Here is a 24,936-nt window from a genome sequence, read left to right as displayed (position 1 = left end):
TAAACATCGATTTGACGTATGTGACGTCGTCCGCCAAAATGAGTCACTGCCTGAAGGAGAATATAAGTATCCTCCATGGCTGAGAGTGTAAGATAGGTTCATCCCGCAAAACACCCTGCGCTCGGGTCGGGATGAACCTATCTTACACGAGCGGCTATGGTAGATGCTTTTTCTCCCACCTTAGTTAAGCAAAATTGTGTAAAAATGTATTTTTTGCTGGAACTCTTTTGTGCGTAGTGAAAATAAATGCGCATGGATATTTGATAATTCGTGGTTGTCATGGATATGCTCGCAGTGATTCAGGTTATGTTACTAGTCAAATCGGTCTTAAAATAGTTCTGATGAGAGTGGAGCATTATTTCTTGAAATATGCGTGAAAACTTTTTTTACGGTGACATTTGAAGCGAGAAATAGTTAATAAGCATTCTAAATATTGCCACAAGACAAGGTTTCTATGATGCTACAGACGACTGTCTTCAACAAGGGAAGTAATTACAATGTGGCGACCATTTGAAAAGGAGTTCCATACGGGCATTTTATCTTCGCCCGTGGGCACGATAAGAATTTCTAGCATGGTTAAATTATTGGATCTACTTATCTTAGGTGGGAGAAAGTGACGTTTTCAATCTTGCAAGATTTCGTGCCTGATAAGCAGGAGTACATAGCCAGTCTCACACTTTTTCGAAAAGGTTCTTTAATTATATTTCACACATTGATATAAAAAGCTATATCGTTTGGTTAAAAGTTGTTGTTTTTTCACGTAAATACAGGAACAGGAATCATATGAATTTGCATTTATTTGAAGTTCCAAATATGGATGTTTTAATTTCAACCATGCGACATCGCATCGCAACCGGCATATCCGATGAGGATATAATTCAATGACTTCTAAAAAGTTTGCATTTATATAATAAATTGGCAAAATATAATCAAGCAGATAGTGAATCTGATCAAAATCTCAACGATCAGACACGAATACGTAACAAGTATAGTTTATAAAGCGTTCATTAAACTGCGTAGCACTTGTGACATTTCTGCTTGACACACGCATTTGATTATGATGTCTATATGTTTCCGAAATAAAAAAGGACGTGTTTATATCTATCTGAAACGTACGAGCATTTATATTACCAATATATGTTTTCTTTATATTGTTGTTTAATAATATTTTGTTATATGCTACAATTTAAGGCTCTACTTTTCTTAGGAAAGTAGTTCTTTTAGCACGTGTCGTTTCTACTAGACACGAGTAAAGCTGATTTTATGTATCATAGCATAAACTGTGCGGAAAAATAATTTCTGTGAACACAATCCTTTGTAGCATAACATATATCGTATGTAATCAGTGTATAAATATATAGCCATTCTAATTCTGATATTCTACTGCCCTAGTAAACAGAAATTTGACATTTCAGAGGACGATCGACTCTCCGTTCATGTTAAATAAACATATATTCACTAGCGCATCCAAGGGGGCGCTCCCCTACCGCACCCACAACCCACCAAAAAATCGACCAAGTTTACTTTGTATTTCAATATAAGAGAAAAAAAATAATAAGTTACGCCCAAAATGCAAAATGTTCTTGGGGGGACTATCCCCCAAAAACCAACATTTTAAATCAAAAACCGTGAATTGGTTCTGAGGGTGCAAATCAAATGGATACGCCCCTAAGTTACGCCCACTCTAACGTCAAATCCTGGATCCACTCCTGATATTCTCCTTCTATCAATATCAGATAGCTAATGTTACATTTTTCGATGAAATTAGGCTCAGATTGCAAAAGTAATAAATATTTGTTCACAGATGTTACATGTGACCTGATACTATTCATAGTCATTTATCGTCCATAAATAAATGAAACATATATTTGTTCATTGCGAGGTATTTTCTCTACACAGGATGTACATATTGTGTAGTGCATTCTTTTGATGGTACATATATACTATATTTACTTAAACAAAGAAAATGTATGTTAAACGCATGTAGGTAGCATTATCTAACGTTTCGTCCATATATTCATCGGAAACTAAAGCTATTAGTTATTATTACGTTTGTTTGATTGATTGATTGATTGATTGATTGATTGATTGATTGATTGATTGATTGATTGATTGATTGATTGATTGATTGATTGATTGATTGATTGATTGATTGATTGATTGATTAAATGATATATTGATTGATATAGTTCAGAAATAAAGAAGATAACGGAATTAGCCTGAAAAGAGCATCAAAACTTAACGTATACAAACCTCAATTCACGCGCGCCGCGGTCCGAATTTCCGCAGTCCGCATCTAGAAATCTCGCAGTCCGGGCTCCGCAATTCCGCATATCACGTTCCTCTCATCCGTAAACAATCCAGTCCCGAACTCCGCATGTACCCTTAGTAGCCTATCACTAACTAAATGTATAAATATATACGTATATATATGTAAAACTAATGACAGCGTATCACAACCGATGGCCAGCGTTATCGACTTATGCACAAGGTATGACTAACTTATGATAAACCTACGCGCATCGCGCTTGGCGTGTTGCCGACGACGTTTTGTACATAACTGTGACGTTTTGTACTTAAATACAGCGCTGATCTATACAGAACCGCATTCATATACTTATGAAGTCAGCCAGCTATCAACATCAAAATGACATCCAAGAAGTCTACCAGGAGCCGAGGTAGAGGCAAGAAGAAACCATATATACACCTTCCTTCTCACCATCATCCGCACCATCATCGTCCAAAGCCGCCGATTTACCTGCTCATGATGCGCATGTTTTGCGGCCGCTTCTTGTCAACACGCTCTCCCTCTCTTCCTGCCGGTGACGGTTTCCTTGCCTTCCGTACATCTTTTGTTGAAGCGGATGAGGAAGAGGAGCTCGTGATTTAGTTCCTCCAAGACAATCTGGAGATGACGGACTATAAAAGGAGTGACGAGAAAGACAAGGTATGGAAGTAGAAACCTTTATAGTTGTAGGACATGGACTCAGTCTTTGGAGGACATCGACAGGCAATATGTTTCCGTTCTAGTGCTCCACATGTATGAGGGAAGTTCCACTTTTCATAGAACTTGTCAGCAATTGCACGCCATCCACAAGGAGTGATGGAGCAAAATCATCACCTCGTCCTTTTATTCATCAATGATGGCTTTTCAGATTGTGACGGGACCCTAAAACCGAATTTTATACTTGCTTCAAGAGGGTATGTGACGCATAGTCGGGACAGGCCTCATGCTAGACCCCATGTGCTCCCTGTACGAGTTGGGGGTTTTGCTTGGTTATCCTGGACCTTTGGCTAGCTCGTCTAAGATCTCGGTTGACCCCCCCCCCCCCATTCAGCTCTTGATAGATGCTTGGTACTCGTTTCGGAGTTCCACCAGGAGCTGGCCGTACAGGCCAAACTACCGTCGCCTTTAGATCCATGGTCTGACTCAGACTTTCTGTCGTCGTTGGCCTCTTCTCCTCTTCCTCATCCTATTGGCACGTATCTGGTGAAATGCTAAATCAGTAATGTCTTACTGATGATGGAGAACGACTAGTTGTTATTGTTGTGGAAGCCCGTCAGCATCCTCAAGTTGTACGGTGGAAACACGTTCAATAAGTTACTCCTTCTTCAGAAAACCGTCTTATACGTCTGAATACATTATTATGCGTTGCAGATACGTCAGATATAGGTTAGGAGTAAGTTATTTATAGGTTATCAATAAGTTAGCTGTACAGTACATATTCGTGCCAACGTATCTTGACGTATGAGAAACCTACCTCTAGCTCTACCGTATTTAACGTAAGTCTAGCGTATGTCTAACGCATGTTCAACGTACGTCTAACGTATGCCTATCGTATGCCTATCGTATCTCTAGCGTATGTCTAACAAACGAAGAGGACGTTCGCATACGCCAATTTTTTTGTGCATGTACAATGAAATATTTTGGCCTATACGTTAAACAACGTATGCCAGCTTATACCAGCGTGCCTTTAACGTATACGACTTATACCAAACCTACCACTAACTTATGTCAACGTTTACCAGCATATTGGTTAAAAAATCTCATATCATGCGTCGGCATAAGTTACTGTTATACGTTATGGTGTGAATGCGCCATAATTTATCAATAACCGCTTGTTCGTTCAATCGTTGTAACAGTAGGATTTTAGTCATCAAAGCTTCATTCTTTTCTGAAAAAAGATGATATTGGAGCGAGCGAGCGAAATGAAAGAAATATTTAAAATACCTATGGTAATTAAACATTTAGATACATAATATCGATAAATTTCATTTTTATTAATCCATGTATCTTAAATCTTCTGGCCATTGTCACGGACCTTTAAACCGTTGGTCCGTGCCTTTGTTTATTATTTTAACCTATATTTGTCGACAATGCCACAATACTTATTTATACGCAGAAGCTTTCATTGATTTCCTTTACATATACAGCTTATAATCGTCTGGCCTCTGCTGTTTGTGTGCGACATTTTATATACGACAATTAGTTTATATATAAACGTACATTTGTTTGCATAAAATGGTGTAAAAGTCCCTTTTTTCAAGTATTTTACATCTTCCAGAGAAGACTTCCGCTGTGCCATGAATAGTTCGCTCTTTCTGGATTTTATCGTGTTGATTTCCTGCATCATTGAACTTGCGGAGAGCAAGAATGTCCTTATACTGCTAGGTAGGTAAATTAAGCATTATTATTTAAAAATACAGATCGGTGTGATTTTATGTTTTCTGTGTAGATGGGGACGATATTTAATTTATTTCTTCGTTGGGAATCGGAACCACAGTCTTCATGCTTAGGTGTCATGGTTTACAGTTTTACAGGCATTCCTCGAAATGTCCACCTCATTGAGGCGACCAAGCCTCCTCACTCAAAGGTCAAGGTCACACTAAGAAAGATTGTTCGACAGATACGCGCATTGCTCTCAACGCGGGGGCGTTCGAAACTTATTTCCACCAATATACCAATCTACTGTTGGCGAACAAGGTTCCTAAATCAAAGGTCAAGGTTTTGATTATGTTAGTTTTAAGAAGTAAATGGGTCGCATTTTCTGGCGTTATGCGCTATCGTCTACTGTGAAGCCGTTGTGATTTAAGTCTTATTAATCGAGTTGTTGTCTTATTACAGTAAGCATGACTTTGAATACTTTTTATACGGATTTGTTACATTATTTATATTTGCATTATGAAAAGTGTAAAACTATTTCGACTTGTGATTGACGATTGTATAATTTCGGAAAAGTTCATACAGTAAAAACTCGCTATGTCGAATACGTTGCGACCTAGGAAAATAGGAGATAACGAAGATTCGACTTATCCGAAATACAAAATATAACGTTCATGTATGTACTTTTTATCCAGGAGATGACGTGGGCTTCCAGTTTGGCGCCTACGGAAACCGGAAAATCAAATCTCCGAACGTGGACGCCCTAGCCGCACGGAGCCTCGTTTTCAACAACGGGTTCACTTCCGTCAGTAGCTGTTCCCCGAGCCGGTAAACTACATGTTTATAGCAAGAACTTAATTACTAGCTGTGATTTGACTAGTGTGAACGATTTGCCTTCACTTTAAACGATTTAAAACAAGGCCACTAATTGGCTGTCGGAAAAGTCGTCAGAAAGAGGCGTTTTATTGGTCGTCCTCAGATCCTGATGCAGAGCGTATTTTGAGGATATGATTTTAATCATATTATAACTAACTGCTGCAATAATTGAGTTCTATCTCTGAGTTAATTTCTATATGTTAATAAGAAAAAAGAGTCCTTATTTTAAAAGTATACTGTTAGATTAATACTATGTTATCATATCGCCAATGTTTAAGTCTTTGTGTATACGTGTACTGCAAAGGGGGTATCGGTCTCATTCAGTGACATAGTGTGAAGTTCATGAAGCATTTAACATTAAATTGAATGTGTTGATAAGAAGATAGTATTTATGGAAAATATTCACATACTTCCATTATCAAAAAGACCTACTCATGTATATGGCCGCATAGTTCATTACGCATAGAGGCCGCATAGTTCATTACGCATAGAGGCCGCATAGTTCATTACGCATAGAGACCGCATACATAGTTCATTACGCATAGAGGCCGCATAGTTCATTAAGCATAGAGGCCGCGTAATGAACAGGCCGCATAGTTCATTAAGCATAGAGTCCGCATAGTTCATTACGCATAGAGGCCGCATAGTTCATTAAGCATAGAGGCCGCGTAATGAAAAGGCCGCATAGTTCATTACGCATAGAGGCCGCATAGTTCATTACGCATAGAGACCGGATAGTTCATTACGCATAGAGGCCGCGTAATGAACAGGCCGCATAGTTCATTACGCATAAAGGCCGCATAGTTCATTACGCATAGAGACCGGATAGTTCATTACGCATGGAGACCGCATTGTTCATTACGCATAGATGCTACAAAGTTCATCATAAATAGAAACCGCATAGTTCACTACTCACAGAGACCGCATAGTTCATTACACATAGAGGCCGCCTAGTTCATTACGCGTTGAGACCGCATAGTTCATTACACATACTTCGTACTTCACAGAATTGTTAACATTTGCCAAAAATGAGCACTATAACTTGTGTTCTTCAGAAAACAAGGATCTTTTTGTTGTAAAACCTAGAACAAACTATATCAAAAATACATTTGCCTATAAAGCGATGAAAATTTGGAATAATCTTCCTACATACATAAAATGTCAAGATAAGCTACCAGCCTTTAAACATGCATTAAAAGGCTACTTATTGGCAAAATAATTTTATCACATGAACAAAAAATCTTGACACTTTATTTAAATCACATTATAATAAATAGTTCATTGTTTACATGAATTGTGTTAATGTACGTATATGACATTCTTGCAACAACTTGTAATGGATACTACCAAATATGTAAATATATTGATTGAATGTGGTTTTACTGAATATATCTACATTATTTACAGTATGAAATTATTGCAATTTATAATCATCATATTAAACTGAGTTGTGTTTGTCGAAGAAATGTATGATAGTGATAGTGTGAATGTATGTTTTGTATGTTGCTTAATATGTATAGTACATGTGTTTTTGTAATACTTTTTGTGTGAAGGCCATGCTGGAAATAAGTAGTATGTCTGTAATGATTGTACACTTAGTATGTAACCTTCGTTAAATAAAGTTGTTATTATTATTATTATTATAGAGGCCGCATAGTTCATTACGCATAGAGGCCGCCTAGTTCATTACGCGTTGAGGCCGCCTAGTTCATTACGCGTTGAGACCGCATAGTTCACTACGCATAGAGGCCGCCTAGTTCATTACGCGTTGAGGCCGCCTAGTTCATTACGCGTTGAGACCGCATAGTTCACTACGCATAGAGGCCGCCTAGTTCATTACGCGTTGAGGCCGCCTAGTTCATTACGCGTTGAGACCGCATAGTTCACTACGCATAGAGGCCGCCTAGTTCATTACGCGTTGAGACCGCATAGTTCATCAAGCATAGAGGCCGCCTAGTTCATTACGCGTTGAGACCGCATAGTTCATCAAGCATAGAGGCCGCCTAGTTCATTACGCGTTGAGACCGCATAGTTCATCAAGCATAGAGGCCGCATAGTTCATTACGCATAGAGGCCGCATAGTTCATTACGCATAGAGACCGCATACATAGGTCATTACTCATAGAGACCGCATAGTTCATCAAGCATAGAGGCCGCCTAGTTCATTACGCGTTGAGACCGCATAGTTCATCAAGCATAGAGGCCGCATAGTTCATTACGCACAGAGACCGCATAGTTCATTACACATAGAGGCCGCCTAGTTCATTACGCGTTGAGACCGCATAGTTCATCAAGCATAGAGGCCGCATAGTTCATCAAGCATAGAGGCCGCCTAGTTCATTACGCGTTGAGACCGCATAGTTCATCAAGCATAGAGGCCGCCTAGTTCATTACGCGTTGAGACCACATAGTTCATCAAGCATAGAGGCCGCCTAGTTCATTACGCGTTGAGACCGCATAGTTCATCAAGCATAGAAACCGCCTAGTTCATTACGCGTTGAGACCGCATAGTTCATCAAGCATAGAGGCCGCCTAGTTCATTACGCGTTGAGACCGCATAGTTCTTTATGCATAGAGACCGCATACATAGGTCATTACTCATAGAGACCGCATAGTTCATTACTCATAGAGACCGCATAGTTCATTACTCATAGAGACCGCATAGTTCATAACTCATAGAGACCGCATAGTTCATTACTCATAGAGACCGCATTGTTCATTACTCATAGAGACCGCATTGTTCATTACTCATAGAGACCGCATTGTTCATTACTCATAGAGACCGCATAGTTCATTACTCATAGAGACCGCATAGTTCATTACTCATAGAGACCGCATAGTTCATTACTCATAGAGACCGCATAGTTCATTACTCATAGAGACCGCATTGTTCATTACTCATAGAGACCGCATAGTTCATTCACATAGAGACCGCATAATTCATTACCAATTTTACGTTATTAATGTTGGCGCTACAAAGCTTACAGTAACGTACGGAGTTACACCATTTAAAATTACTTTAAATTAACCATCAGAAGCCGCCATTATGTTCACGTGAAACCATTGAAATCTCCCCTATAGCTATATATAATATACTGTAACATATAGAATCATAATATATAGTATATGTATGACACATGTATAATACAAATATGTATATTTTTCTAACATATACATTATCACAGGTCGGTGGTGTTGACGGGACTTCCAGTTCACCAGAACGGCATGTACGGCCTTCACCACAGCGTCCATCACTTCAATTCATTTGATAACGTCATGAGCCTTCCTGTCATTCTCGGCAAAAACAACATCCGCACAGGTAAAGAGGTTAATGGGTTGGTATATGTAGTTAGGATGTTTGCCTCTCGACTCACCCTTCAACTCTCGGGTTAGAATGGTCTAGTGGTATAGTTGCCCGCCTCTTTACAAAGGAATTATTCGAAACTCGCCAAAGTCCCTCACCCCACCCCCATGCAAACTGGTTTCTACCAAAGAAAGGGACTCGGGAGTGTTTCATACATGTTTTGAAAAGCAAGTTGGACCTGACTACGTCTGTGATATGTTTCAGCTGTGATAAGTTTCAGGTTTTTTGACATGAAGCACATTGGATCCGACTACTTATGTGATATGTTTCAGGTAATTTTGACATGAAGCACATCAGATCCGCGACTACTTGTGTGATATGTTTCAGGTATTTTTGACATGAAGCACATCAGATCCGCGACTACTTGTGTGATATGTTTCAGGTATTTTTGACATGAAGCACATCAGATCCGCGACTACTTGTGTGATATGTTTCAGGTATTTTTGACATGAAGCACATCGGATCCGCGACTACTTGTGTGATATGTTTCAGGTATTTTTGACATGAAGCACATTAGATCCGCGACTACTTGTGTGATATGTTTCAGGTATTTTTGACATGAAGCACATAAGATCCGCGACTACTTGTGTGATATGTTTCAGGTATTTTTGACATGAAGCACATCGGATCCGCGACTACTTGTGTGATATGTTTCAGGTATTTTTGACATGAAGCACATTAGATCCGCGACTACTTGTGTGATATGTTTCAGGTATTTTTGACATGAAGCACATCAGATCCGCGACTACTTGTGTGATATGTTTCAGGTATTTTTGACATGAAGCACATCGGATCCGCGACTACTTGTGTGATATGTTTCAGGTAGTATTGGCATGAAGCACGTCGGATCCGACTACTTGTGTGATATGTTTCAGGTAGTAATGGCATGAAGCACGTCGGATCCGACTACTTGTGTGATATGTTTCAGGTAGTATTGGCATGAAGCACGTCGGATCCGACTACTTGTGTGATATGTTTCAGGTAGTATTGGCATGAAGCACGTCGGATCCGACTACTTGTGTGATATGTTTCAGGTAGTAATGGCATGAAGCACGTCGGATCCGACTATTTGTGTGATATGTTTCAGGTAGTAATGGCATGAAGCACGTCGGATCCGACTACTTGTGTGATATGTTTCAGGTAGTAATGGCATGAAGCACGTCGGATCCGACTACTTGTGTGATATGTTTCAGGTAGTAATGGCATGAAGCACGTCGGATCCGACTACTTGTGTGATATGTTTCAGGTAGCAATGGCATGAAGCATGTCGGATCCGACTACTTGGGTGATATGTATCAGGTATTATTGGCATGAAGCACGTTCGATCCGACTACTTGTGTGATATGTTTCAGGTAGTAATGGCATGAAGCACGTTCAATCCGACTACTTGTGTGATATGTTTCAGGTAGTAATGGCATGAGGCACGTCGGATCCGACTACTTGTGTGATATGTTTCAGGTAGTAATGGCATGAAGCACGTCGGATCCGACTACTTGTGTGATATGTTTCAGGTAGTAATGGCATGAAGCACGTTCGATCCGACTACTTGTGTGATATGTTTCAGGTAGTAATGGCATGAAGCACGTCGGATCCGACTACTTGGGTGATATGTTTCAGGTATTATTGGCATGAAGCACGTTCGATCCGACTACTTGTGTGATGTCTTTCAGGTGTTATTGGCATGAAGAACGTCCGACCCGACTACTTGTGTGATGTCTTTCAGGTGTTATTGGCATGAAGAACGTCGGACCCGACGACTTGTGTGATGTGTTTCAGGTGTTATTGGCATGAAGCACGTCGGACCCGACTACTTGTTTGATGTGTTTCAGGTGTTATTGGCATGAAGAACGTCGGACCCGACTACTTGTGTGATGTGTTTCAGGTGTTATTGGCATGAAGAACGTCGGACCCGACTACTTGTGTGATATGTTTCAGGTAGTATTGGCATGAAGCACGTCGGATCCGACGACTTGTGTGATGTCTTTCAGGTAGTATTGGCATGAAACACGTTCGATCCGACTACTTGTGTGATATGTTTCAGGTAGTATTGGCATGAAGCACGTCGGATCCGACGACTTGTGTGATGTCTTTCAGGTGTTATTGGCATGAAGAACGTCGGACCCGACTACTTGTGTGATGTCTTTCAGGTGTTATTGGCATGAAGAACGTCGGACCCGACGACTTGTGTGATGTGTTTCAGGTATTATTGGCATGAAGAACGTCGGACCCGACGACTTGTGTGATATGTTTCAGGTATTATTGGCATGTAGAACGTCGGACCCGACTACTTGTGTGATGTGTTTCATGTGTTATTAGCTGAAGCACGTTCGATCCGACTACTTGTGTGATATGTTTCAGGTAGTATTGGCATGAAGCACGTCGGATCGGACTACTTGTGTGATATATTTCAGGTGTTATTGGCATGAAGCACGTCGGACCCGACTACTTGTATGATGTGTTTCAGGTGTTATTGGCATGAAGCACGTCGGATCCGACGACTTGTGTGATGTGTTTCAGGTATTATTGGCTTGAAGAACGTCGGACCCGACTACTTGTGTGATGTGTTTCAGGTATTATTGGCATGAAGAACGTCGGACCCGACTACTTGTGTGATGTGTTTTAGGTATTATTGGCATGAAGAACGTCGGATCCGACCACTTGTGTGATTTATTTCAGGTGTTATTTGCGATAAACAGGTTGAAACAGACTACATATGTATTTGCTTCTGGTTTATTGGCAAGAATCACATTGAACCCGACTTTTTGTGAAGTATATTGTATGTATTATTGCAGAAATCATGTTAGAACCGAAGCTTTTTAGTTTACGCAGTTTTGAAAGGAGGCATTAAGGCGATTGACAACGTGTCACATACCATACCATATGTTCCAGGAAGTTTTTGCAAGAATAATGTTTGATGCCGTATAGTATGATAAATCGACATTAGACCCTACACATGGCCTATTGTTTAAAACGTTGTTCCAGCCTACAACGCTATTAACTGGATCATTGTTAACTTTCAAATCGTTAATACTCTCAAACTTTTACGGACACACGTGATCTGCGATACTTTACACAAACAGTGAGACAACTGATTAAGCTATGCATGCTTTACTTAAATATATGAGCACATGATCATTTATCAATGCATGTCGCAAACCCAGCTTTGCCTGCGATGTGGTGTTGGTAACGACAACCGATAAGGCCCTATGTGGAATACCAGGGAAAATACTGATCACAAAATATTTCACCTCTTAAACTTTAACAACGTTTTGAACAATCGGGCCAAATGTATGATATGTTAAAGCTTCACTCGCACAGATATATTGTTTTGACTTTTGTTTTAGATTTTGTCTCACACTCAACAGATTTTGGTATAACTGCCCTCAATGCACTGCTTGGCTATAAGATAACTCACAATAGAACAGATCTCAATTGTTTTGTAAAACTGCCGTAATAAAATCATTTTTATTAAGCGTTAGTAACGCTTTTAGCCATAAAACATCAATTTTCGAATGTAAATATGAAAACAAAACAGCGATCTGATCTTTTTGTCAGCAGTCTTGTATCATTGGTTTCAAGATATTTATGCAAAAATTGGCTAATTCCAAGACATTTTTTTAAAAAAAAGTTGTAATGGCGGTCAATCTGTGAGAGTGCAGCTTTAAATCATCAATGACACAACTGTTTAAATTTAGGTGTTGTGGTCTTATTGGCAATTTGATATATTTTCAGGAATTATCGGCAAGAAGCACCTAGGGCCCGACTCCGTTTACAAGTTCGACTATGAAGTCACGGGAGAACACTATCCGTTATTACAAGTTGGTCGCAATATCACTTGCATGAAACATTACGTGCGCGAGTTCCTTAATCAGTCTAGGAATGACTCGAGGTGGGTTTACTCTTTTTAAAAAGACTTTCTTGTTATTCTTTAAAAGTTAAAACAGAAAAGAATTTATTAAAAAAAGAAATTTGCATAACTAACTCCATCGTCGGTACTCAGGCCACGATACACAATTCAGATATACATGGCCACTAAACACCAGCTCCATCTGTCCACTTACCGGTGGTGCAAAGCTCCTGGCACTACCACAGTTTGGGCACCACAGTTCGCACAATGTTAAAAGGAAATCGTAGCCGACCAGCAGTAAAGGTGTTCTTACAAGGTTCCACATTCTCCGCTCTTCGGAATACTCGTACGTCCTTACTTATTTTTTATACAATAATCAAATCATACTCACGTGTGTAGAAGTAAACACAAGGCACAGCTGTACCATGTAATTGTCGACAGCTCATTTTCCGTTTGCTCCACCGATAACTAGTGGAGCTTGCGTTTAGTGGCCATGTATATCGGAACTGTGTTTCTTGGCATGATTACCGACAATGGAGTAAGTTATGGCGGCATTTTTGTGACCATGGATATAACCATGCACTGTGAAGTAGTACAGAAATAGGAGAGCGTACTCGAGTACCGTGGATGCCCGACAATTAAGTATTCAATGATACAAAGCAACTACGAAATACTCCACAAAATGTTATTCGTTTGAAAGGTGATGAAGGTATTAGCAATGATAATACGCGTATGGTCAATAAGTATCTTCACTCTATTTGAACATATGTCTAGAGTTGTGCCCCTTGGAACGTGGAGGAAATAAACAGACGAGCTTCGTCCTTCATATGCGATGCTCTTGCATTTGTGTTGGGTTATATCGTTGACATTTCATTATTGTTTCTGTCTGCAGGCCATTCCTGTTGTATATCGGTATTTTTGACATTCACCGTTGCGCAACGGGCGGGAAACTGGGGGACTTTTGTGACAAGTTCGGGGACGGCATGACGCCCGGAACTGGCGTCATCCCCGACTGGAAACCAGAAGTGTACCGACCGGAGGACGTGGAGATTCCGTACTTTTTGCCTGACACGCCGGCGACGCGGGGAGACCTGGTGAACATGTATAAAACGTACAGCCGGTTTGACCAAGGTATACATGCACCAGTAGACCAGTGGTGTGTGGCCGGGGTCTTAAAGATGTCAAAGTGAATATTAAATGGCAATATGGCAGAGAAATAATGCATAGATTATACCAAAAGTACTGTATAAAAAGGTCCACAAAACGCTCATTGATTTGTTTACATCTAATTTAGGGGGTTCATGGTGAATGGGGGGCGTGTGCCCTCGAGGTTAGCCCCTACAGTGTGTCAATATAATGTCATATCCTGGATCATGGCATACATACATGCATACATACATACATGCTTATATTCACTGAATAATATAATTATAGATAGAGGATAAGTTTTTGTTTCAGTATAAGATCGTAATTTATATCACCGAGTGAGCACATCCACGAGTGTAATAGTCACTTTTGGGGTTCACCACGTGAAACAAATTGTGATCTTAAACTGAAATAAACAAACAAAATTAAAGATATAAAATATAGTACGATCTTACATTGAAATAAACATTTTTCTTACTATATGCATAAAAAGGATATTAAACGGCATGTAAGTGCATTTTTTTCAAAGGATCGCTTCTAATTGTATCCGAACGTAACGTCATTTCGGAAGTGACGTCGGTGAAATTGTGTCCTTACCCTGTAGGTGCTGGGTTTGATTTGGACGAACGGGCTAAAGTTTCAAATCAGTAAAAATATCAAATTATTATGCCCCCCTTCGAAGAAGAGGGGTATATTGCTTTGCACAGGCATGTCGGTATGTCGGTCGGTCGGTCGGTCGGTCGGTCGGTCGGTCGGTCGGTCCGTCGGTAGACCAAAGCTTGTCCGAGTGATAACTCAACAATTCCTGGACGTATGGTCATCAAACTTGACATGAAGGTTGGGCCTGACCAGTAGATGACTCCTCTTGACTTTGGGGGTCTATTGATTTTAGGGCTCATCGGGTCAAAGGTGAAGGTCACAGTGACCTTTAATGATAAAATAATTTTAAGCTTGTCCGAGTGATAACTCAACCATGCCTAGACCTATGGTCATCAAACTTGATATGGAAGTTGGGCCTGACCATTAGATGACCCCTATTGTTTTTGGGGGTCATCGGGCCAAAGGTCAAGGTCTCAGTGACCTTGAATGGTAAAAGGATGTCCATGTGATAACTCGACAATGCCTGCACCCTTGGCCCTCATTCTTGACTTGGAGGTTGGGCCTGACCAGTAGCTGACCCCTATTGTTTTTGGGGCTCATCGGGTCAAAGATCAAGATCATAGTGACATTGAATGGTAAAAGGTTGTCCGAGTGATAACGCAACAATGCCTGCACCCATGGCCCTCCTAATTGACTTGGAGGTTGGGCCTGACCAGTAGATGAACCCTATTGTTTTGGGGGGTCATCGGGCCAAAGGTCAAGGTCACAGTGACCTTGAATGGTAAAAAGTTGTCCATGTGATAACTCGACAATGCCTACACCCATGGCCCTCAAACTTGACTTGGAGGTTGGGCCTGACCAGTAGATGACCCCTATTGTTTTGGGGGGTCATCGGGCCAAAGGTCAAGGTTACAGTGACCTTGAATGGTTAAAGGTTGTTCGTGTCATTACTTGACAATGCCTGCACCTATGGCCCTCAAACTTGACTTGGAGGTTGGGCCTGACCAGTAGATGACCCCTATTGTTTTTGGGTAATCGGGTCAAAGGTCAAGGTCACAAAGACCTTGAATGGTAAAAGGTTGTCTGAGTGATAACTCGACAATGCCTGCACCCATGGCCATTAAACTTGAATTGGAGGTTGGGCCTGACCAGTAAATGGCCCATATTGATTTTAGGGGTCATTGGGCCAAAGGTCAAGGTAACAGTGACTTTGAACGATAAAAGTTTGCCCGAGTGATAACTCAACAATGCCTGCGCCCTTGGCCCTCAATCTTGACTTGGAGGTTGGGCCTGACCAGTAGATGACCCCTATTGATTTAAGGGGTCGGAGGTCAAGGTCACAGTGACCTTGAAAGCAAACTCGACAATTCCTGGACCTATGGTCATCAAACTTGACATGAAGGTTGGGCCTGACAAGTAGATGACTCCTCTTGACTTTGGGGGTCATCAGGCCAAGGTCAAGGTCACAGTAACCTTTAACGCAAATCTTTTCCCAGTGATCTCTCAACAATGCCTGAATCTATGATCATCAAACTTGACATGTAAGTTAGGCCTGACCAGGAGATGACCCTTATTGATTTTAGGAGTCATTGGGTCAAAGGTCAGGTTCACAGTGACCTTGAATGCGATAATTGGACAATGCCTGCACCCATGGCCCTCAAACTTGACTTGGAGTTGTGTCTGACCTGTAGATGACCCCTTATGATTTAAGGGGTCATTGGATCAAAGGTCAAGGTTACAGTGACCTTGAACGAAAAATGCTTGTCTGTGTGATAACTAAGTCAATGCCTGCACCCATGGCCCTCAAACTTAACATTTAGATTTTTGGTGACCAGCTGATGACTACTATGGATTTTGAGATCATAAAGTCAAAGGTCATGGTCATAACACACTCTATCCTCAAACTTTGAATGGTCATAATCTTAAAACTGCCTCAACGGCATACAATGTTAGCGACAAATCAGCTGTCATTTCGGTCCATGCATATTTCATTCAATTGTCCATATAATCCTGACAACATGGCGCTCAGGGGGGGCATAATGTTTGACAAACATCTCTTGTTATTTTCGCTGTTTAAAGCTGTGAGATATCAATTTTATTTCACTGATAAATCTCTATAAACCACTGGAAAGCATAAAATAAACTGACTCGCCAATGATTTATCGCATTTCTGCCGTAATGTTGTAACTACATGTACAATCATGTAGTAATTGAAGTTTGATCGTATTTTTCAAAAATATTGAGCACCTCTTCGCCTGTACTTCTTTTAGCCACATCCATTTAGATCTTTATTGTACTTGAAAGTACTTAGAAGAATGTAAGTTTTGTTAAAGATCACCACTTGAAAAAACCGAACGTGGGTCCTCAACTCACTATTGATTCCAGGGCGCCCCATCCCCATTTTTATTGTTAAAACACGTACAAACAAAACACACTTGAAGTGAATTTAATGTTAACACGATTTGAGATATAAATTGGTGGGTGCACGGTCCAACTTGCATTCTCTCTAGCGTTCAACCACGGACTCGCCCCTGCAGTTGAAAGGTCAAGGCCACGTGACGTATGTCACGTTTTAGTTATGGGGAGGTAACTCGTGTTTGATAAAAGAAATATTTTTCTCCCACCTCAGATAAGTAGATCCAATAATTTAACCATGCTAGAAATTCTTTTCTCCCACCTCAGATAAGAAGATCCAATAATTTAACCATGCTAGATATTCTTATCTTGCCCACGGGCGAAGATAAAATGCCCGTATGGAACTTCTTTTTAACGGTCACCACATTATAATTACCTGCCTTGTTAAAGACTGTCGTCAGTTGCATCAAGGAAATCTTGTCTTATGGTAATATTTAGAACGCTAACTAAGTATTTCTCGCTTCAAATGTCACCATAAAACAGTTGTCACGCACCATTCAAGAAATAATGCTTCATTCTCCTTAGAACTATTTAAAAAGACCGATTTGACTATTAACATTAACACGATCACTGCGCGCATATCCATGACAACCACGTGCTATCGCATATCCTTACGCAATTATTTTCAATAAGCACAAAAGAGTTCCAGCAAAGAATACATTTTTACTTATTTTTGTTTAACTGAGGTGGGAGAAAAAGCACCTACCATAGCCGCTCATGTAAGATAGGTTCATCCCGACCCGAGCGTAGGGTGTTTTGCGGAAACTCGGTAAACCTCGTTTCCGCAAAACACCCTACGCTCGGGTCGGGATGAACCTATCTTACACTCTCTGCCATGGAAGATACTTATAATCTTGCCCACGGGCGAAGGTAAAATGCCCGTATTGAACTCCTTTTTAATGGTCGTCACATTGTAATTACCTCCCTTGTTAAAGACTGTAGTCTGTAGCATCATGGGAACCTTGTTTTGTGGCAATATTTAGAACGCTAAATAATTATTTCTCGCTTCAAATGTCACCATAAAACAGTTTTCACGCACCTATCAATAATGTTTCACTTTCCTTAGAACTATTTAAATGCCGATTTGACTATTAACATAACCGGAATCACTGCGCGCATATCCATGACAACCACGAATTATCGCATATCCATACGCAATTATTTTCACTAAGCACAAAAGAGTTCCAGCAAAAAATACATTTTTACTTAATTTTGTTTAACTAAGGTGGGAGAAAAAGTATCTACCATAGCCGCTCGTGTAAGATAGGTTCATCCCGACTCTCGCGCAGGGTGTTTTGCGGAAACTCGGTAAACCTCGTTTCCGCAAAACACCCTATGCTCGGGTCGGAATAAACCTATCTTACACTCTCTGCCATGGAAGATACTTATGATCTGCACATTTCAGATTGCAGAATATGGCTTATATTTTCAACTCGGCAAAAAGTATCCATTCATTAGATATCTTATCACGCCTTCATGGACGTCATAATTGGGTTTGCCTTTTCAGCTCAAGACAGGAATTGTAAAATTATACATCACTTGGAACATATACTTTATTCTTGTCGTCTTTCAGGAATCGGACTGTTTATGAAGGAACTCGAGAACGCGGGTTTTGCAGATGACACTCTCGTGCTGTTTACGTCCGACAACGGGATTCCATTTCCGCTCGCCAAGACGAACCTATATGATCCTGGACAGGGAGAACCGTTCATGATTTCCTCGCCGTACCACCGCGATACCTGGGGAAAGGTCTCGAACTTTGAATTTTAGAAAATGTACAATGGGCAGGATGTATGGCAATATCTCCGCCATTTTTGCATAGCCGGACAAAACCTCCCACCATTTTTGCACCCCCATCCTTCGATCTAAACTGTTATTTATGTTATGAACTAATGGGTCGATTGTTCAGAGGTACGTTAAAATTAAATGCAAACGTGAAACAGCCGATGATATCCTCATATTTAAATGAAACAAGTAATGCACCAGTCAATTGTAACCACGCCCCCAGGTCCGGGGAATAGCGGGGACTTTGACTTACGGTCGAGCGAAGCCGGGTACAATCCCCGCCCTGCGGAGACGAACTGCTGGTAAAATCCCCGCCAAATACTCCCACTCCAAAGGGACCCTAGGTAAGGCCCATTCCCCGCTATTTTGGCGCGAAGACAAAACCCCCGCATGCACCCGGCACTCCGGGGCCACCTGGAAGGTAAAAACACGGCACATTTCCCCAGCTATCCACGGTATACCCCCGGACCGGGGGGGGGGGGGGGGCGTGTTACAATTGACTGGTGCATAACGCTGAAACAGTTGTTACAAATATAGTTAGAAATACACTAGATCACAAGTATATCTATTAAACTTCCAGAGCAGAAAATATTTAAAAGTAAACATTGTCAATGATTAACATCGTTTTTAACATAGACAACGTTTTGAAAAATTGGCCAAATATGTTATATTGTAACAATTTATAGCAATTTATTTCCGAAATACTAGTATGCAAGAAAAGTGGAATATCCGTGGAGTACTGTGTCCGCCAATGCAAAAATTGGATTGCCCGGTCAGTCCTCTTGAAGAGACGTACAGGTTATACTTTAATGTTCATTTCCTTTTGGTAAATTTACGCGAACACATTTGCAGGGAGTTACGGCGACCGCAGAAGTAAGTTCGTTCATAAAGTAAGACGTCACTTCCCAATAATCCATTTAAAGCTGCACTCTCACAGATTGAACGTTTTGACAACTTTTTTTATTTTTTGTCTTGGAACGAGCTATTTTTTGCGAAAATCCATGGAAACCAGTTAAATTAGGCTGCTGACAAAAATTAGATCACAGATATTTGTATTTAAGTTCAAAAAATGATGTTTAAGGCATTTTTCTTAAAACGTACGGTTTAAGACATAAAACATTTATTTTCGAACGGAAATATAAAAAACTACGATCTGATTGTTTGTCATTAATCTTATGTCATTGGTTTAAAGATATTTACGCAAAAATTTGCTCTTTCCAAAACCAAAAAAGTTGTAAAAATGGTTAATCTGTGAGGGTACAGGAAAATCATTGCACAGATTTGCCTGTTAAAAAATACACTTTTGAATTACATCTAGCTATGTAGACTCAATAAAAAATCATGAAACAAGATGAGCGTTGTAATTGTATTTGTATTTGGGTGAAAGCATCTTAGAACTTGTTTGACTAATCAGGCAGATTTGTTATTGCTTTCCCACCGTTTAGTGACCCCATCGTAATAATTCGGCCACTTCCGGCAAGCTTCGAGATAGTCAATTATGTTGGATAATGGCCGAGGTGTTCCGATTAGATGGCGACTCTGTTGATAATTGTTGCGTTCCCATTCGAGTCTGTTTCGTGGCTTATTGTCACTGGTTTCCTTCATGAGCGCCACCTACGAGGCGCCCCAGCTGTGGATTGAACCAATGGAGAACCTCCTCTTCGACTAGGGGCAATTATATTTTAAAATCGAAGAACCGAGTCTTACTCGCATTCTTACTGCATAGTAGTATATGCATTATTTTATTACCTAATCAGTAAACAATTTATGTTTCAGCGGACGGACGCCATGGCCAGCACAATGGACATCCTTCCGACTGTTCTAGACTGGTTCCAGGTTCCGTTCCCAAAATACAAGCTAAATGGCCTGCAAGTCAGCATCACGGGGAAATACCTTTTAAGGGCATTGACCCCAAACCCGCCACCAGCGTTTGATCACGTTTTCAGCAGCCACATATTTCATGAAGCGACAATGAACTATCCTATGCGGGTAATGAGGACGAAGAATATGAAACTCATTCATAATTTGAATTTCCTAGCACCGTATCCATTGGCAACAGATTTGTACCTAAATCCGACATTTTTAGACATTCTAAATAGAACCGAGTCAGGCAGGCCGTTGCCATGGATAACAACGTTAGAAAAATATTACTATCGAGACGAGTGGCAACTGTTCAATTTGACCTCTGATCCGCACGAGCAGAAGAACCTAGTGGGGTCGTCCGCGTATTATGACGTCATGAAGACGATGATGACGTCACTGGAGAAATGGTTGGAGGTTACCGGAGATCCGTGGAGATGCCTTCCGGGGTCGGTGCTAGAGGGGAATTCCTGCGACTCCATGTATAATAACGTTAACAGTGGCTTTATGTTTGGATAAAAACTATTCTGAACAAATCATTTTTTTTATCAGCTTTCGTGTACATGTATGTGTATTATAAGGGCCTCTTATGAATGATAGTACCACAAAACGTATATTGTGAGATGAAGATTAAAGATAATCCGTTTTAAGCATATTCAGTGGAGAGTCTGGCTTGCAATTTCAAATAAACTACGCTAAGCTTTGGCATAATGCACCAGTCAATTGTAACCACGGCTCCCCCAGGTCCGGGGAATAGCGGGGAGTTTGACTTTCGGTCCAGCCAACCCCGGCTAAAATCCCCGCCCTGCGGGGACGAACAAATGGTAAAATCCCTGTCAAATGCCCCCGCACCCCAGGGACCCTATGTAAGGCCCATTCCCGCTATATTTAAAGCGAAGACAAAACCACCGCATTCACCCGGCACTACGGGGCCACCTGAAAGGTAGAAACACGGCCCATTTCCCGGGCTATCCCCGGTATACCACCGGACCTGGGGGGGGGGGGGGGCGTGGTTACAATTGACTGGTGCATAACTAACATGTCAAACAAGTTGTTTGAAAATACATTTTGTATATGCTTTAATAGTGTAACACTGATAACCAACGGAAGTACAACTATGGACATGAGTCTTCAATGCCATAGATTTGATAGTCAATAAATATATATAAATTATCTATATATAGTACAGTACATGTATATTTCAATATTTTTGCATACAATCCACTTCAGTTACATTTTTATTTTAAAGAACTTAGTATAGGTTGAATATAGGAGACACAGAAATACGTATTAATAAGAAAGGGGCTACATGTATCATTTAAAGCTGCACTCTCACAGATTGAACGTTTTGACAACTTTTTTATTTTTTGTCTTGGAACGAGCCATTTTTTGCGAAAATCCATGGAAACCAATTATATAAGACTGCTGACAAAAAAATAGATTGCAGATTTTTATTTTTAGTTCAAAAATTGATGTATTATGCGTATTTCTTAAACTGTTAGCAACGGTTTAAGCCATAAAACATTAATTTTCGAACGGAAATATGAAAATCTACGATCTGATTTTTTGTCAGCAATGTTATATCATTGGTTTGCAGATATCTACGCAAAAATTTGCACTTTCCAAGACAAAAAAAAAAAAGTTGTAAAAATGGTAAATTTGTGAGAGTGCAGCTTTAAAGAGAAGAACGTGCAATATTCAAAGCTAAAAATAACGGGGGAGATATTTTAACATTGCTTTAATCTTACATGCATGTGAGATAAGTATACGATACATATTACCCTTGTATTGCTGTTTACATGTGAGAATATATGTATTGACAGTATTAAACTGTAATAAATACTTCTTTTACAGACAGGCGTAACTATTTTATATTTGACAATCGGCTGTAACATAAGCACATTTAAGATTTAAATTTGATTACATTAAGATTACTTCATGTCAATAAATCGCTTTCTGCACTACATTCATCAAGCAGATTGAGGTATTCGTCTCCCAGGTCAACCCGTGTACATGTCGACGTCCTCAGTTCCTTGATCTTTTTTTCTACGAGAAAACAAAAAGTTTTGTGGTCGGAGCAACACGTTAATGGATTTGTAGCGTCAACAAATTTGAAACCTTCTCAAACAGCTGTATAATAGATGTCACGTTTTTACCAGCACGTTACCGGCACACACTTATGTAATTATATCATCGTTTTATGATCATCAATAACTTTAATGCATCTTTAACAAAAATACTGAAGCAATTACTGCATGATTTACTCAAATCATTTCACCACTTTACGCACTAGCATGCATCAAATTTCTCTAACGATTTTTTAAACAATAATTTTCATAAAAGTTGTTTTAGTGCAAGACATTTACTTAAGCTGCACTCTCACAGATATACGATTTTTACAACTTTTTATTTTTTTGTCTTGGAACGAGCAATTTTTGGCGTAAATATCTGCAAACCAATGATATAAGATTGCTGACAAAAAACAGATTGTAAATTTTCATATTTCCGTTCGAAAATTAATGTTTTATGGCTTAAACTAACGGTTTGAGAAAAATGCATAAAACATCAATTTTTGAACTTAAATATGAAAATCTGCGATCTGCTTTTTTGTCAGCCGTCCAATTCCATGGATTTTCGGAAAAATTGGCTCGTTTCAAGACAAAAAATAAAAAAAAGATGTCAAAACGTTCAATCTGTGAGAGTGCAGCTTTAAGTGATAATGTGATAGCTCAAAAATTTGATAGCATTATTGAGATTGTTCACAGAGATTATGGTTAAAAATATTAAGAATTTGAAAACATATCAAACGTGAAATTAATAGAACTTATTTCCAATCCTCTTACATCATAAACAGGTTTTAAAATAGTGAGAAACTAGAGAATATTCGAGAAACTGCATCCAGGTCGCATATAGAAATTTGTGTGTAACCCCAATCCCCAAAAGGGTCCATAATAACTTCTGGCCAAATCTCGAGTAACAAATAGTTTTTTAACGAGTTTTAGAGACTGCGTACCAAATACTCCACATAGCCTAATTGGTTTCGTACCGCGCACCGCCCTCTTGCTTACCGAATACTCCCTTACCCCATTGAATACATCGAACCAACTGGGATGGGGGTGGGGAGCCGGCCATTAACATTGGCAAACGGACATTGGAACCCAACCAGCTTCTCGCAGTGGTATCTCGAACAAGAGTGTTTCTCATTGAATTCGAGCTAAAATAAATTAGTGCTCACTAAAGTGCAATATCTTACTTGTTTACTTTGAATAAGGCCAAGGGGAAATAACAAGAATGGGGTTATTCTCTGAACGTTTCATAGGTTGCGATAGTATGATAGGAATTTAAAATAGAGAGAGAAAAACGTAAACATTTGTGTATATTTTAATACTGCATGAGTGATTGTGTGGCCATATTGTCGAAAAACGGCAAAAATCGCACACGCACGCACAGACATTCACGCACGCACAGTCAGTGACACTGTGCCGTTGATTACTTGGTAACACGACGCTGTCCGACTCGGGCAGCACTTTTTACATCCTGTCGAATTATCACACGTAAAGAAATCAATAACATGGTTTATTGAACTTACTAGTTAATGGTTCGAATCCTGTTGCGGACAAAGTGTTAGGTTTATCTCTGGTTCAGGGTGGAGCCAAGCCTCACCCAGGAAAATGTTGGCTATTTAACTTTGGTGTTTTCTTTTAATATTTTTTGTCCGATACTATACTGAAATTCTTCCCTTGGACAATTTTAAGCGTGTGGAAGGGAACGGGGAAGGGGCGGCAGGGTGTTTCTCCCTATCCAATCCGTTAGTCACCCTAGTGCTTTCAATTAAATCAAAACTCGCATCACATTGCACCATGTCGCAAAAAAAGCAACCGCAAATAAAATATTCGTGTCATTTTCACATAAATAAAAGTATCAACAACATCCAATAATAATAACAATAATATTAAGAATAACAACAACAACAACAACAACAACAACAACAACATAATAAATAAATAAATAAATAAATAAATAAATAAATAAATAAATAAATAAATAAATAAATAAATAAATAAATAAATAAATAAATATCATCATCATCATCATCATCATCATCATCATCATCATCATCTGCAGCAGCTACAGCAACAGCGATAGGTGATGGCAGTGGAAGCAGAAATGAACTTACCTGATTTATGATATAATCACAATAACAGTAAGAGGAACAAATAATAATAATAATAATAATAATAATAATAATAATAATAATAATAATAATAATAATAATAGTAATAATAGTAATAATAATAATAATAAAAATAATAATAATAATAATAATAATAATAATAATAATAATAATAATAATAATAATAATAATAATTATAATAATAA

General features: G+C 39.6%; 1 protein-coding gene across 2 annotated transcripts; it reads left to right on the top strand.

Annotated features, from left to right (window-relative positions):
- Nucleotides 1–1,876: 1,876 nt before the first annotated feature.
- On the top strand, nt 1,877–22,409 carry LOC128213249 (N-sulphoglucosamine sulphohydrolase-like). Of its 2 annotated transcripts, XM_052918819.1 has the most exons (8): nt 1,877–1,932; nt 4,566–4,672; nt 5,359–5,491; nt 8,725–8,858; nt 12,636–12,792; nt 13,643–13,881; nt 18,485–18,660; nt 20,473–22,409. In XM_052918819.1, exons 2-8 carry the CDS (start codon nt 4,585–4,587, stop codon nt 21,073–21,075), a joined length of 1,530 nt encoding a protein of 509 aa, XP_052774779.1. In that variant the 5' UTR covers nt 1,877–1,932; nt 4,566–4,584; the 3' UTR covers nt 21,076–22,409. The 2 variants fall into 2 exon arrangements, with proteins under 2 accessions (XP_052774779.1, XP_052774778.1); XM_052918818.1 differs by lacking the exon at nt 1,877–1,932 and having other exon boundaries at nt 4,472–4,672.
- Nucleotides 22,410–24,936: the final 2,527 nt, after the last annotated feature.

Source organism: Mya arenaria, chromosome 13, assembly GCF_026914265.1.
Source record: "Mya arenaria isolate MELC-2E11 chromosome 13, ASM2691426v1".
NCBI classification, from domain to species: domain Eukaryota; kingdom Metazoa; phylum Mollusca; class Bivalvia; order Myida; family Myidae; genus Mya; species Mya arenaria.
The sequence above is the reverse complement of the archived record's forward strand: the minus strand, read 5'-3'. Positions and strand labels throughout refer to the sequence as shown.